General features: G+C 46.6%; 1 protein-coding gene across 1 annotated transcript in view; it reads right to left on the reverse strand.

The window, feature by feature from the left end:
- Window positions 1–14,857, reverse strand: part of BUB1 (BUB1 mitotic checkpoint serine/threonine kinase) — a 51,358-nt gene extending 36,501 nt beyond the window's left edge. Inside the window, exons 1-6 of the mRNA XM_051836320.3 lie at window positions 14,693–14,857; window positions 9,681–9,740; window positions 9,465–9,603; window positions 4,164–4,360; window positions 2,024–2,067; window positions 605–705 (exon numbers count right to left, since the gene is read on the reverse strand). Coding sequence (XP_051692280.1) covers window positions 605–705; window positions 2,024–2,067; window positions 4,164–4,360; window positions 9,465–9,603; window positions 9,681–9,740; window positions 14,693–14,718 — 567 coding nt within the window. The 5' untranslated portion in view covers window positions 14,719–14,857. The remainder of the gene's footprint in view (window positions 1–604; window positions 706–2,023; window positions 2,068–4,163; window positions 4,361–9,464; window positions 9,604–9,680; window positions 9,741–14,692) is intronic.
- Window positions 14,858–15,277: the final 420 nt, after the last annotated feature.

Consider the following 15,277-nt stretch of genomic DNA (forward strand, 5'->3'; position numbering starts at 1 on the left):
CCTTCTGCCATCTCATTGCATATTTGCCAAGGAGAAGGAGGAGGGAGAAGGGAGAGGAAGAGGGAAAGAGAGAGGGAAAGGGGAGGGAGAGGGAGAGAGGTGTTAAGGGCAGGCAGAGTCCAAGTTTGAAAAGAAGTTTAAAGTCACTATAATTTGGAATGAAAGAGTAAACTGGGGAACACAGTGGCCTGGGAGTATTGGAGCCTTGGTTGAGGTTACAGGCACCAACCTTGAGGTTCTAGGTTTTTACACAGGACTCAGGAACCTCTAGGTGGGTGTGATCCAAGGTAGGGATCTCCTGGACCAGTGTGAGAGAGGCCAGCAGAACAAAGGTGAGGATGTTAGCGGGGGAGAAGCTGCAGGGGAGGATGTGAAGATACGAGGTTGTGTGGTAGGGGTTCCCAGGTCAGCCCAGCCAGGCTTGTTGATGAGATGAGAGGCTCAGATGAGCAGGCTCAGGGCGTTGCTACAGGAGGAGGTGGACATGGAGGCTAGTGTCACAGGAGACAATGCTAATGAGATGAGTAGCCAAGGTAGACGCAGAAGGTAGTCAGGATGGCCGTTAATCCCATTCCTAGTTAAATACTGCAAACACTACTGTTACCTGATTCTTAGAAATGCAGGCTGAGTTCTTTCCTGGATTTGATTTTGATGTTGTCATTTGGTTAAAAATCTGAGCATTATGCAGAGGTTCTGAGGTTTTAGCTACATGAGGAAAAGAAGACAAGATATGGGTAAAATCATTTAAATGAAATTATCACAATACATTCTCCTGATCTTTCCATACGTCGTGGAAAAAACAAATCAACTCATTCACACTGCCTCAGAAAATCTTTTTTAAGCAAAATATTATAATTTTCTGATCAATTAAAAATGACCAAGGAGGCCGGTGTCACGGCTCAATAGGCTAATCCTCCGCCTGCGGCGCCGGCACCCAGGGTTCTAGTCCTAGTCGGGGCGCCGAATTCTGTCCTGGTTGCCCCTCTTCCAGGCCAGCTCTCTGCTGTGGCCCAGGAGTGCAGTGGAGGATGGCCCAAGTGCTTGGGCCCTGCACCCCATGGGAGACCAGGAGAAGCACCTGGCTCCTGCCTTCGGATCAGCGCGGTGCGACGGCCGCGGCAGCCATTGGAGGGTGAACCAATGGCAAAGGAAGACCTTTCTCTCTCTCTCTCACTATCCACTCTGCCTGTCAAAAAAAAAAAAAAAAAAAAAAAGACTAAGGAAGTACCCAAAAGAAATGTATAAACCGTTTTAAGTAAGATAGTTAATACTTATTGCTAAAATGTGATCTTTATTTCTGAGAAAAACAATTACTGCATTTCTTAAAAAGTCACATTAACTACATCTGATTCAACCCAGAATAGAGGGAGTTCAGAGTAAGTATTATCGTAAGGTGTGTTTTCTTCTTTTTAAATTCTAAAAAGACAGTGAAATCATCAAGCCTTCCCTATAGGTTTGCTTTTTAAAGTACAAAGCCAGAGCAACCCTCTCTAGGGTTATGCCACAGTGAGTAGTATTATTATCAGAGTGCCTACCTTATTAACTAAGACAGTACAACTTGGTTTTCATGAAATACTAGATGGATTTGGCTGTTAAGAAAAAAGATCCTGGGGCTAGCATTGTGGCACAGCAGGTTAAACCTCTGCCTGCAACAACAGCATCCCATATCACAGCGCTGGTTCAAATCCTGGCTGCTCTGCTTCCGATCCAGCTCCCTGCTAATTTGCTTGGGAAAGCAGCAGGAGATGCCCAAGTGCTTGGGCCCCTGCCACTCAAGTGGGAGACAGGGATCCAGGTTCCTGGCACAGGCCAGGCCACTGTGGCCGTGTGGGGAGTGAACCAGGGACAGATGGACAATCTCTCTTTCTCTCTGTCCCTCCCTATCAATCTGCCTTTTAAACAAACAACATAAATCTTCTAAGAAAATCAGAAAAACAAAAACAAAAACAGTGCAGATTAGAGACTGAATTACCAACAGTGTATACATCCATCTGGTGAAAGACTGATAAAATGCTTACTTTACCTTGAGCAGGCAAGTGGATTTCAGCGAGGCGTATCTGAAACAACCTAAATGACAGTAGACAGGCATCAGTATAGATTATTAAGCTACAATTCAATACAATCCTTATCTGTATTAAAGTGGAAATTAAAGACAATAGATAGCTTAGGACGGGCATGCATTTGGCACAGCAGGAAAGTCATGCTCAGGACACTGACATCCCGTTTGGAGTGCCAGGTATGAATCCTAGCTCCGCTTCTCCTCCAGCTGCTGGCTGATGCACACCCTGCGAGACAGCAGATGATAACACATGCTTGCAGTTCTGGAACAAGTAGGGAAAATGCCAAAAGGTCTCTTTGATTCCTTTACTATTTCCAAAATTCCTAAATAAGGGATATTTAATTATGGAAAACACAGAAATTGTGAAAAAACAAAGTTATTCATTAAGATATCCATCATGTTGTTCCTTATGAAAATCAAAATGTGAGGCCAGAGTTGTAAAGCAGAGGGTAAAGCTGCTGCCTGTGACACAGACATCCTATGTGGATGCCAGTTCAAGTCCCAGCTGCTCTGCTTCTGATCCAGCTCCCTGCTAGTTCACATGCGAAAGCAGCGGAAGATGGCAACAGTGCTTAGACCACTGCACCCACATGAGAGACGCACATGAAGCTCCTGGCTTCTGGCTTCAGCCTGGCCCAGCCCTAGCTGTTGCAGTCATTTGGGGAGAAGAATGAACCAGAGGATCAAAGATCTCACTTGGGGCCTGCACTGTGGCATAGTGGGTAAAGCTGCCACCTTTAGTGCCGGCATCCCATATGGGCGCTGGTTCAGGACCTTGCTACTTCATTTCCAATCCAGCTCTCTGCTGTGGCTTGGGAAAGCAGTGGAGGATGGCCGAAGTCCTTGGGCCCCTGTACCCATGTGGGAGACCTGGAAGAAGCTCCTGAATCCTGGCTTCGGATCAGTGCAGCCCCAGCAGTTGCGGTCAACTGAGGAGTGAACCAGTGGATGGCAGACCCCTCTCTCTGTGTAACTCTTTCAAATAAATAAATTTAAAAAATAAAAAAAGATCTCGCTTGCTCTGTGTCTCCCTTACTATAATTCTGCCTTTCAAATAAATCAATCTATCTAAAAAACAAAAACAAAAACCAAGGGGCCGGCACAGTGGCTCACTTGGTTAATCCTCCACCTGAGGCGCCGGGTTCTAGTCCCGGTTGCTCCTCTTCCAGTCCAGCTCTCTGCTGTGGCCCGGGAAGGCAGTGGAGGATGGCCCAAGTGCTTGGGCTCTTGCACCCGCATGAGAGACCAGGGAAAAGCACCTGGCTCCTGGCTGCGGATTGGCGTAGCTCCAGCCATAGCGGCCATTTGGGGGGTAAACAAACAGAAGGAAGACCTTTCTCTCTGTCTCTCTCTCTCTAACTCTATCTGTCAAAAACCAAAAAACAAAACAAAGATGCTACAAACAATATCAGTGTTCAGTTAGGGCATGGTTAAATTATGACGTATCTGGGGCCGGCACTGTGGTGCAGTGTGTAAAGCTGCTGCTGCAGCACCAGCATCCCATATAGGCGCCAGTTCAAGAACCGGCTATTCCACTTCTGATCCAGCTCTCTGATGTGGCCTGGGAAAGCAGTAGAAGATGGCCCACGTCCTTGGGCCCCTGCACCCACATGGGAGACCCGGAAGAAGCTCCTGTCTCCGGGTTTGGATTGGCCCAGCTCCAGCCATTGTGGTTAACTGGGGAGTAAACCAGGGGATGGAAGACTTCTCTCTCTCTGCCTCTCCTTCTCTGTGTAACTCTGACTTCCAAATAAAGAAATCTTTAAAAGAAAAAATTATGACACATCTTTGAAAGACTTCAAAACTACTTTAGTGGTAGTTAGAAGTTCATCATTTCTTAAGGACAGTTTCAACTTGGGTAGGTATAACTAGATAGAATGATCCGCTGTCAAAACGCGTAGAGATACATGTGCAGCCTACAGGAAAGCAAGTAGAAGGAAAGTCACAAGAATAATTCCGGACAGATTCCTTTTCTTCACACATTTCTGTATCAATCACATTTTCCACAAGAAATGTGCTTGTAGAAACAGGTAACCTTAACAACCGTTAAGAGCAAGTGTCATGTTTAAAGGCAGAAACATTGCCCGTTTCATCCTGAAACCACCTGTATTGTTGCTGCAGCAGCTCTCGCGGCTCAGCCTGGTTCTGAATTCCTCTGCGGAAAACGGCACTGGCATGCTGCAGCTCCCCCTGCGCTTCCAGATGTCCTGCCCAGGATACGTACAAAGGGGACGACTGGGTCCCGATCCCATGGTTGTACAGAAACTCAAAAAACTGATGAAGGTCGCTGTTGTATTCAGCCTGCAGGAACCCAAAGCAAAGAAGACATAAGGACAAAAGAACTGCTGGTCTAGGCAGGTCTGGCCCACAGTCATCAGTCTTCGTGGAGGCTCAAGGTATACTGTGTAAGGAAGGCGGGCATTGGTCTTGGATGGCAAACCCACAAGGCAGGCTCATCCTTTCTTTCCCTTGACATCAATATCCCCAAAATTACCCACACTAATTCTCAAGATAGTAGGATCTATAATGACCTATTACCCAAAGCACTCAGTCTGAGCTTGTTCAAGTTCCATAGGGTGCCTCTAATTGTAGTTTTTTTTTTTTTTTTTTTTGACAGGCAGAGTGGACAGTGAGAGAGAGAGACAGAGAGAAAGGTCTTCCTTTGCCGTTGGTTCACCCTCCAATGGCCGCCGCAGCCGGCGCGCTGCAGCCAGCGCACCGCGCTGATCTGAAGGCAGGAGCCAGGTGCTTCTCCTGGTCTCCCATGGGGTGCAGGGCCCAAGGACTTGGGCCATCCTCCACTGCACTCACCGGCGCCGCGGCTCAATAGGCTAATCCTCCGCCTAGTGGCGCCGGCACACCAGGTTCTAGTCCGGGTCGGGGCACCGGATTCTGTCCCAGTTGCCCCTCTTCCAGGCCAGCTCTCTGCTGTGGCCAGGGAGTGCAGTGGAGGATGGCCCAAGTGCTTGGGCCCTGCACCCCATGGGAGACCAGGAGAAGCACCTGGCTCCTGCCATCGGATCAGCGCGGTGCGCCGGCCGCAGCGCACCGGCCGCGGCGGCCATTGGAGGGTGAACCAACGGCAAAGGAAGACCTTTCTCCCTGTCTCTCTCTCTCACTGTCCACTCTGCCTGTCAAAAAAAAAAAAAAAAATTTTTTTTAAATCCATTAAACAAATTCATGCTTACTCCTTGGGCTGCATTCATGATTTTATTACTAGTGCTCATCCCACAAGCCTTTAGCTGCAGACTGAAGTCCTAGCCTTTTCATTTAAAGCTGAACCTGAGACAGCTTTCTCCTTTATTACTAAGTGCAGTTTCTGGAAGCTACAATTTCTTAGTTACTCACAGTGAATTTAATTCACTCCCAGGAACTGTCTTGAGACCTAGGAGTGTCTGCTTATTGTCCCTCCTCTAAACATACTTCTCATGCAACAAGCCTTTTAATTTAATGGTTTCCATCCCATGCTGTAGCATTTACAGACTTGATACGCAGAGATGAAGCATTTTAAAAATAAATCACTGACTCTACAATATACAAGCCAAACACACATCTGGCCAAATAACTTTTAAAAATGTTATGACTGGAAACAATTACAATAAGACAATCTAACATGATGTTAAAATGTCAGAAAGAGAGCAGAGTAAGATCCTACACTGATCATCTGATACCTTGAGAGAGAGAGAGAGCTGGGCAAGCCGGGTGAGAGACTATAGGGCCTGGTTTCACTGAGATACTAATAAAAGATGCATTGAATAAGGTAGGAAGAAAAAAGTTGCCTGCGTCACCCTTCCCCCTTTTTGGAACAGCACAGGGTGGACAGAGGTGCTTCTGGTTTGGAGAGGGAGAGGGAATTAAGACCAGGCCTTGGTACCAGGCCTTTGACAGAGAACCCCAGTGCTGGGTTCTGCTCAGGGACTGCCTCTACCACCCTTCCCCTAACCTCGATCAGCACAGACCAGAGGAAGACTCCACTGCTGGAGAGTGAATGGGCCCAGACTCCACACTGAAGAGCAAGGTGATACAGGAAGGCCTTACAATGAAGAGAACAAAGCACACAGCACTTGCCACTCTGTCTCTTGAGATGAGCCTGGAATCAAGTGGGACTTTGTTTAACAGTCCTCACATCAGACCCACGAGGCATTCATTGCTGGAGAATCCTGGAGCACTCACGGGCTGCAGCTGCTCTGGGCGGCCATCTCCACAAATCCAATCCTGTGAACCACCAAGGAGGCCCTGCCAACCTTCCCACGGCTCTGGCCTGGGGAGAACCCGGGCGGCACACTCTGAGTGTTTTCACCTGCAAGACTCAGATAACAGCGGGGTCTGCCCTGTGTTGCTCAGAAGCAGCAAACGCAGCTCTGTGCATTCATCCTGTGCCCCTGGAGGAGACAAGCAGCTTCTCCTGGGTGGCGCAGCGTGCTGAGGCCCCAGGCAAGCAACTGGGTGGCTCCAACTACCGCACTGGGATGAGCAGCCGTTCTCAGAAGCTCAGCCCTCTGAGGACCTGAGAAGCAGGTATTCGGCCCCACCCATCCACCGTGTGCTCCAGGAAGCAGATGGGCAGGCCTCCCAGATCAGGTTGGCACCCAGAGGCCCCATCAAAGCTCCCCGCGCAGCCCCAGACATTGAGAGTTGCCCTATCTGGGCACACTGGTACAGCCCAGCCCTACGCAATCCTCAGCTCTCCACTCTGCTACCAGGGCCACACCTGGGAGTGCACACATGACCCATAAACAGGTGCGTTTCACTCAGAGCTGCCAGTGTACCTGTCCCACCTGCATCCCACCTGGTGACACAGGCCATGAGCCTTGCAGCCCAGATACTGCCAATGCTGACCACGCTGAAGCAGCTACAGGGACATTGTATTAAAGCTCCCACCCAGACCTAAATCCAGGGCACAGTGGTCAACTGATACTCCAGAAACATCGCCAGCACGCTCTTCACTAAGAAAGTCCCCTATAAACCTGGGAGAAGCAACTGACCCACCAGATTCCGAAAAATCAACTCAAAGATGTAAGACACGTGAAGAAACAAGGAGACATGATGCCTCCAAAGGAACACAACAGCTCTCTATCAACAGGCCACAGAGAAAAGGAAACAGTTGTCTGAGAAAGTAAAAAAAATAACTCAAAGGAAACAATGAGATAAAAAAACACAGACAACTCAACAATAGTATGAAGACAATTTATGACATGAATGAGAAATTCATGAGCAAAAGAGAAAAAACAGTATAAAAAAAGGAGCAATCAGAAACTTTGAAGGTGAAGAACTCAATAAATGGAATTAAAATTACAGCTGAGATCTTCAGTATTACAATTGAGCAGGCAGAATTTCTGAGCTTGAAGACAGGCCCTTTGAAAATAACCCAGTCAGAAAATAAGTAAGTAGGCGAGGAGAGCCCTTGAGAATGATGGGGCACTATTAAATGAGAAAACATTCATGATGGGTGCTCAGAACAAGAGAAGGGAAAAGGTATACAAAACCTACGCAATGAAATAATTGCTGGAAACTTTTCAAGTCTTGGGAAAGTTCCAGTTCCAGAAAGCCCAGAGGGCTGGTGCTGTGGCACAGTGGGTAAAGCCGCAGCCTGCAGTGCCAGCATCCCATATGGGTGCCGGTTCAAGACCCAGCTGCTCTACTTCTGATCCAGCTCTCTGCTATGGCCTGGGAAAGCAGTGGAAGATGGCCAGTGCTTGGGACCCCACACCGCGTGGGAGACCCAGAAGCTCCCGGCTTCGGATCAACACAGCTCTAGCCATTGCAGCCATTTGGGAAGTGAACCAGCGGATGGAAGATCTTTCTCTCTCTGCCTCAGCCTCTCTGTAACTCTGTCTTTCAAATAAAATAAATAAGTCTTAAAAAAAAAAAAAAAAAAAAAAAAAAAAGCCCAAAGGATCTTTTATCGATTCAATTTAAAAAAAAAATCCTCTCTGAGGTTTACTATAAGCTGCCAAAAATACAAGTCAAAGAGAATTCCAAAAGAGCAACAGGAAAGTGTCAGTCACCTAGGAAGGACTCTCCACTAAACTAACAGCAGATTTCTCAGGTGCAAACTTACAGGGCCAGGGAAGAATGGGATAAAAAACACAGCAAAACTACCCTTCAGAAATGAAGAAATAAAGACTTTCTACAACAAGCAAAACTAATTAGAACTCATCACCCCTACTCGTCCCCCAAAATAACTCAACATAGTCCTACATTAGAAGTGAGATAACTACCACAATGAAACGTGTGAAAGTACCACTCAACAGTGGAGCAAATACACAAGAAAGAGAAGAAAGTCTCAGGATTGGTATTTTATTTTTTACTTTTTCTGGATTTGTATATATATTTAATCTTTTTTTCATCTATATTTATTAGGGCTATAGTTTTATAATTTTTTTCTTGTAATTAATTGGTTTGATATCAGGATTAAGTTGGTCTCTTAAAATGAGACAAAAAGCTTTTTTTTGGTTTGTTTTTAAAGACTTATTTATTTGAGAGGCAGAATTACAAAGAGAGGAGAGAGAGAGAGAGGTCTTTCATCTGCTGGTTCACTCCTCAAATGGTCACAATGGCAGGAGCTGGGCTGATCCAAATATCAGTAATATGGATGTGATTTTGAAGAAATATATGTGTTTGTGTTTTATATAAGCTGCCAAAATTGTTAGCATAACATTGCTTAACATCTTTTAAAAAAAATTAAACATAGAGCTACCCCTCTGATCCAACAATCTTACTACTGGGAGTATATTCAAAGGACATGAAGTCAATATGTCGAAGAGACATATGCACTCCATATTTATCACAACACTTTCCATGAGAGCCACAATAGAGAACCAACCTAAGTGTCCATCAACAGATGATGGATAAAGAAAATACAATAATGGTAAACAATGGAACACTATTCAGCCATAAAAGAGATGAAATTCTGACATTTATGACATGAATGAACCTGGAGGATATTACACTAGGGGAGATAAAGCCTGGTACAGAAAGACAAATATGGGGTGATCTCATTCATGGGTGGAACCTAAAAATCTGATCTCAACGAAGTTGAGAGTACAACAGTGGTTACCACAGGAATGGAGAGAGGTTAGTTAATAGGTAAAATGTTATCTCGGATGGAGAAGTTAAGTGCTGGCATCCTGTTGCGCAGGAGGGTGTCCACAGTTAACTACCAAGTATGGGAAATTTCAAAATAGGCAGAAGAGAGGGTTTTTAATGTTCTTACCCCAAAGAGATGATGAATGCTTGAGGTGACAGACATGCTAACTACTCTAATTTGATCGTGAAATAATGTACACATGTATCAAACATCACATTATACCTTATAAACATATAATTATGTTTAAGCAAAAACAAAACAAAATAGCAAAGGATGTGATTATAGACTTGATGATACATCAGAAAGTATACTTACAAATTTTAAGCAATAACTGATGAATCTTGGGTCATTGTGATATCTCTTCTTATCTAAAAATTCCTTCATCAGATGTTGTAATAAAGTTGTAATGTACTCTTTATTATCGGGAAAATTCTCTTCTACCCACTGCATATAGCTGGAAAAAGATCGATAACATTAGGTTTCCATAGGGAGCATCTTGTTTAAAGGAAAAGAAATAAACTATGTACTAACCTTTCCCATTCGCCAAGTGGGTCATCACCCTTGTAGCTCTGCATATGGGCTTCAAACATTCTAGAACAAAGAAAATAAACATGGGATATTAGGAATAATTTCTACAAACAAAACATAAATTTGGTCACTTATAGATCTTATCTGTGTACCTTAAAAAATAAAAATCTTAAACATCAATCCAAATGTTATATAAATTTAAGAGATCACTACAGCAGTGGCCAGAAAACTCAGAAGCAGTCCATTTTTCTCCAGTTCAACCCCCAGACTCTCCTCCTCTCCCTGGTCTCCAAAGGCATCACCACCATGGAGGGCAGTGCCCCGAGTCTGCTGCCCTCCTAAGAGCAGGGTCCAGGATGGCACGAGCTTCCCACAAGCTGGCTAAAGCAGGGCTGGGTAAGGGGCAAAGAAGGCCTGTTAATGGGTAAGAGACAGCCTAGGGAGGCACAGACTGGATTTCCTGATGCAGCTTGCTTCCTGGGCCTCCACACAGCACCCTATCCCTGAGGAAGAATGCATGATGTTCTCCTAGTGGGTGGTCATAGATCACCCACTAGGAGTCCAGAAAACTCTGCTTTGCCTACTTGAATACACCCAGCCACAGCTTCAGAAATCAACCAGGAAGGCAAAATTCTCCATGGGTGTTCAGGTGCTAGTGGGATACTTAACAAACAGAAAGCATGTAAAACAATCTCACATTGTATTAAGTACTTAGAAGAAAACCAAAACAAAACAGGATAAAGAGGTAAGAGCCTGACAAGAGACAGCACTTTTGGATAGGTAGGCAGGGAGGGATGCCTCTCTGAGGTGGTGACCTAACCGAGCCAGGCAGCCACGCGGGGGGAAAGGATCAAGGCCGAGAGATTTTCAGGAACCAGGCTCTTTCAGGGACAGAAAGGAAGCCAGTGTGGCATCGGCGTGGCAAGATCTAATCTTGATTTTCCAAGTTCTACTTTGCCCCTCCTTGTGAAGTAGGGGTGGGGACGGAAACCAAAGTGAGAAAACGGAAAGCTACTGTGGGGTCCAGGGAATGGGAGTGAGACCACGCACACGCGCAGCTTGAGTAATGTTCTAGAGAAACAGACAATGAGACTTTACAGGGGAAGCATACAGGCTATGAGACAGTCAAGTTCAGGAAGGCTCCTGGCTTCTCTGAGAAGGTACCAGGTTTTTTGGAAAAAATAATTTAGAAGCAATACTTTTATGGAGATCAGAGTATCCCAACTCAAAATATATCTCTGGCATATTTCAAGTATGTTACAGAGAGCAAGGGCAAGTTACCTTTTGTAACAGAAACTGACAAGTAAGTTAGTGAAGTCCAGAGCCAGCACCCACAGGCTTTCCCTGAGGCCCCCTTAATGCCTTGTCTGGATCTGGGCAAAAATCATAACCCTCCCTGCTGTTGTAATAGGATGTCACCTGCCGGGGGGCAATTACCAGAGACTTCCACCCCTCACCCTCCTCAGCAGGGCTGCCGTCTCCCTTCAGGAGCCCCAAGCCCCTGCTCCTTGGGTACTGTATAAACATCTCCGTCACCGGGCCCTTCTTTGAGTCTTGTATTTTGTGGAGTTCCATGTGCTTACACATAGTACATTTGTATGCCTCTTCTCCTGTTAATCCACTGTCAGTTTATTCCAGACTCCATTAATGACCTTCAGAAAGTAGGGGGAAGATCTTAAACTTTCCTACACTTGTTCCAGTTGTCGCCTCTGTACACAAGTAAAACCAATGTTCCTTACAATTCAAAAATCCAGAAATTACAAAAAATTTATTTATATCTAGGCCCAGGCCTAGATATAAATAAAAACTCCCTTGTCAAATAAAATAGAGAAATGATAAACTGAGAAAATAAAAGGACCTTTGATAAGTTGAGAAAAAACTATCAACCCAACTTCAGAAAAAAATTGAGCAAAAGACACACAAAAGCATTTCCAGAAAAATACAGAATGGCTCTCAAGCATGAAAAGGTGCCCACCTTCTCTCATAATGGAGATTGATCTCACTGTGATAGACTTTCTCACTCATCACATTGGCAAATAAATAAAATAGATAAATAAGAAAGTGACAAGGGCGTGCAGGTGAAGCAATGGGAAGCCCGCGTGTCCCTGCCCCTCACTTGCAGTTGAGGGGTGCTCAATCCCTGCCCAGGGAACTGGAACACAGTGGCCCCCATCATCTGTGGGGATCCGTCCCAAAACCCTCCGTGCATGCATGAACCGCGGGCAATGCTCGATCCTATGTATACCGTGTTTTTTCCTACAGATATACTTACGTTAAAGTTTAAATCAGGCGCTGGCAGAATTTAAGAACAAATAATCATGAAATAGACCTGAAAACTCGCTGTGTGGTACCCTGTCTCCTGCATCAGTTTCAACACTGCTGCGAAGTGGCAGCGGCTTCAGCAGCAGCAGATGCAGCCTCGCCAGGAATTTCTGTATTTTTCAACTCAAACCTATTCCCGCATCCACGTCACCACAGCCTACTGAACACATGGCTTGGTGTCAGTTGTTTCCTTTCTAAGTCTTCACCTGGGCTCAGTGCTTTCTGGAGCAACATGTTGCTGCTGTCAATTAGAACATGTCCATAGCTTCTGCTCCCGAATTTAATGCCTTTTCCATCTCAACTGAGCACTTATCACACAGTGGCCACATCTCGTGCAGATTGAGGTGCAATGGGAAAACCAGCACAGGGGCCGGTGCTGTGGCACACTAGGTTAATCCTCTGCCTGGGGTGCCAGCATCCCTTCTGGGCACCGGTTCTAGTCCTGGCTGCTCCTCTTCCAATGCAGCTCTCTGCTATGGCCTGGGAAAGCAGCAGAAGATGGCCCAAGGCCTTGGGCCCCTGCACCACGTGAGAGACTCAGAAGAAGCTCCTGGCTCCGGATCAGCTCAGCTCCAGCCATTGCAGCCATCTGGGGAGTGAACCAGTGGATAAAAGACTTCTCTCTGTCTCTCCTTCTCACTGTCTGTAACTCTAGCTCTCAAATAAATAAAAAATCTTAAAAAAAAAAAAAAACAAAAAAACAAAAAAACTAGCACAATTTCTCCTTCTTCACAATTTCATGGATAGACTGATTTTACTGTAGATTTTAGCAACCTCAACATATGACTTCTTTTTCCTTCTTGAGCACTTCTATTTTTTAATTTGAAAGGATAACTCCACAGCTTCTCAGCATCCCTATTCTCGCACTCTGGGACCATCACTAAATTACCAAGGGTGACTTGAACACAGGCACTGAGACGCCATGGCAGCTGAGCTGATAAATGACCGCGCTACCAACCTACTGGTGGGTGGGTAGCACATGTGGTGTAGTAAGCCACGTACCACTCAGCTGTCGTAAAAGCTTTTTTAATCAGTCTGCCTAAAATCACCTGTCAGGAAACAAAGGCATGGGAATGTTTAAAACATGATTAGCACATGTGTAGGTGCAAGGGCTGCATGACTCATTTCCCTGTGAGAATTCTAACAAGATCTCATCATGCTACTCAGACTGGCAGGCAACTGCTTATTTCTGGAATTGTCCATTTACTGCTTCTGAAATGCAGTTGACTGTGGGTAACTGGAACTGGAGAAACTGAAAGCATGGATTGTAGAAACCTAGAAAACAGACGCATCCGTGCGCGTGCAAAACGCCAAACACACAAGACTCTTCCAAAGGGAGCACCATTTGAAACAGCAAACGACTGCCAACAACCCAAGTGTCCATCTGAAGGGAACTGTCTAGAACAATTACGGTACATGAAACACTACGCAAATACAAAAAAGAATGAGAAAGAGCTCTATGTAGTGACAGAGATCGCCCAGGATACTGTTAAGGAGAAAGCGCCAATGTTGCAGTGCTACATTTTATGTGAAATCAAGACAGAAAGGCACCACACACATCCACACATGGACACATGGGTAAACACATTAATCTGAGTATACCGCAATATCAGTATGTATGTTTCCAAAGAGAAACACTTGAAAAGCAAAGAAACTAGGAAAGTGGTAACACAGATCCGAGTGCTAAGTGAATTCTTTTCTAAATCTTCTTCAATCATTTAAGTGTATTACTCAGTATTAAAATGGAAAATAACACTTATTTTTCATCTCTCATGCGTCATAACAGAGGGACAACTCCCTATGATGCCAGAACCATTCTGCCCCGATAGTAATACGTGGACTGGTACAACAGGCCTGCCAGGGGGACCCTGCATGGTCTAACACCCACCGCGTTCCCGGGTGAAATGGCTTCAACACAGTTAAGACGAAAACACCCAGCTCATCAGGACAAATTAGCCTGCAGAAAGTCAAATCAAGGTAAAACAAATATCTGGTCTCTCTTTTAAAATACGAGGAAAAGACTTCTAAAAACAAATACGTTGCCGGCTAGATTCAAAGCTAAAGAAAAAAAAATTAAAATAATTTTCATTTTGACTGTAGGAAGCACGGGAGACTAACCAGTTCCACTTCCTGCCACATTCGACTTAGCTATTGTAAAAGCTTTCCTAATCAGCTCGCCTACAGACACCTGTCAGGAAACAAAGGCAGGGGAACGCCGAAAACATGATTAGGAGGTTGGCACAGACGCACCCATAGGCAGAACTTTTTGGTTTTTGGGTTTTTTTTTTTTTTTCCCTCAGAAAAGGCACTGTATTCGAAGGCTTTTTAAAAGTACGAGTGGGATTATGGGTAGGAGCAATTTAAAATTCTCTCCCCACTGCAGTCACATTTCTAGTAACGGAAGACGCGAGGTTTGGGTGTTTGGTTGGCCCGGGCTTCGGCCGCCGCCGCGGGGCGATCGGCCCAGCGACCCCCGAACCCCGGAACCGCCGCCGAGGCTGCCGGGGACCTCCGGCCACGGGGCCTTCCCCCGACTCAGGAGCGGCCCCCGGCCCCGCTGCGGGCCGAGCGCGACCCCAGAGAGGCAGGACCCGGGCCCGCCCCGCGCAGCCCTCGCAGCCCGCAGGTCCGAGCCCCGGTCCCTCAGCGGATCGCGCCCCTGCTTCGTCCCCAGCCCACGCACGGACACTTACTGAAAGACATTTTCCGGGTTGTCCATGACGAGGAACACGAGCAGGCGGCACTCCCCACTCGGGTCGCAACTAGGAGCCGCCGCCGATTCGAATCTCCCGCGCAGCCGCAGTCGCCGCGCTGAGCGTTTGCGAGACGTTTGGCCATTGGGCTTCCGCTGCTAACCGGCTGGCCAATCGCCAGGGCCGTTGCCGAGAGACCAAGTCCCGCCTCCGCCCCGCAGGCCGGAGGTCCCGCCCCCTTCCGTAGTCCGCGAGTGAAGCGCCCGCTGCCGGGGCGCAGAGCGGGACGTAAGCACTGGGGCTGCGGCGCCGCCAGGGGGCGCTCGCTTGGCTTGGGAAAAGTGAATTGGATGTTTTAGCTGCGTGAATTGGGACTTCATATTTACACAGGAAGACATCATGCTGGAGAATGCATCGCAGGAGAAAACATCCCTACGACCAGAGACCTGTGTGTGGGTCCCGAGGGTCACTAGGATCGAGTCGTTTGCCCAGGGCCGCAGAGCTGGGGCTGCGTTTCGGGGGACACCTGTCCGGCACTGTCAGACGAGATGGCTGGCCTTGTGTCCCATCCGAAAGTGCGCAGGG

The sequence above is a fragment of the Oryctolagus cuniculus genome, chromosome 2, assembly GCF_051225735.1.
Source record: "Oryctolagus cuniculus isolate XC-2025 breed Fujian yellow rabbit chromosome 2, ASM5122573v1, whole genome shotgun sequence".
Taxonomy (NCBI): Eukaryota; Metazoa; Chordata; class Mammalia; order Lagomorpha; family Leporidae; genus Oryctolagus; species Oryctolagus cuniculus.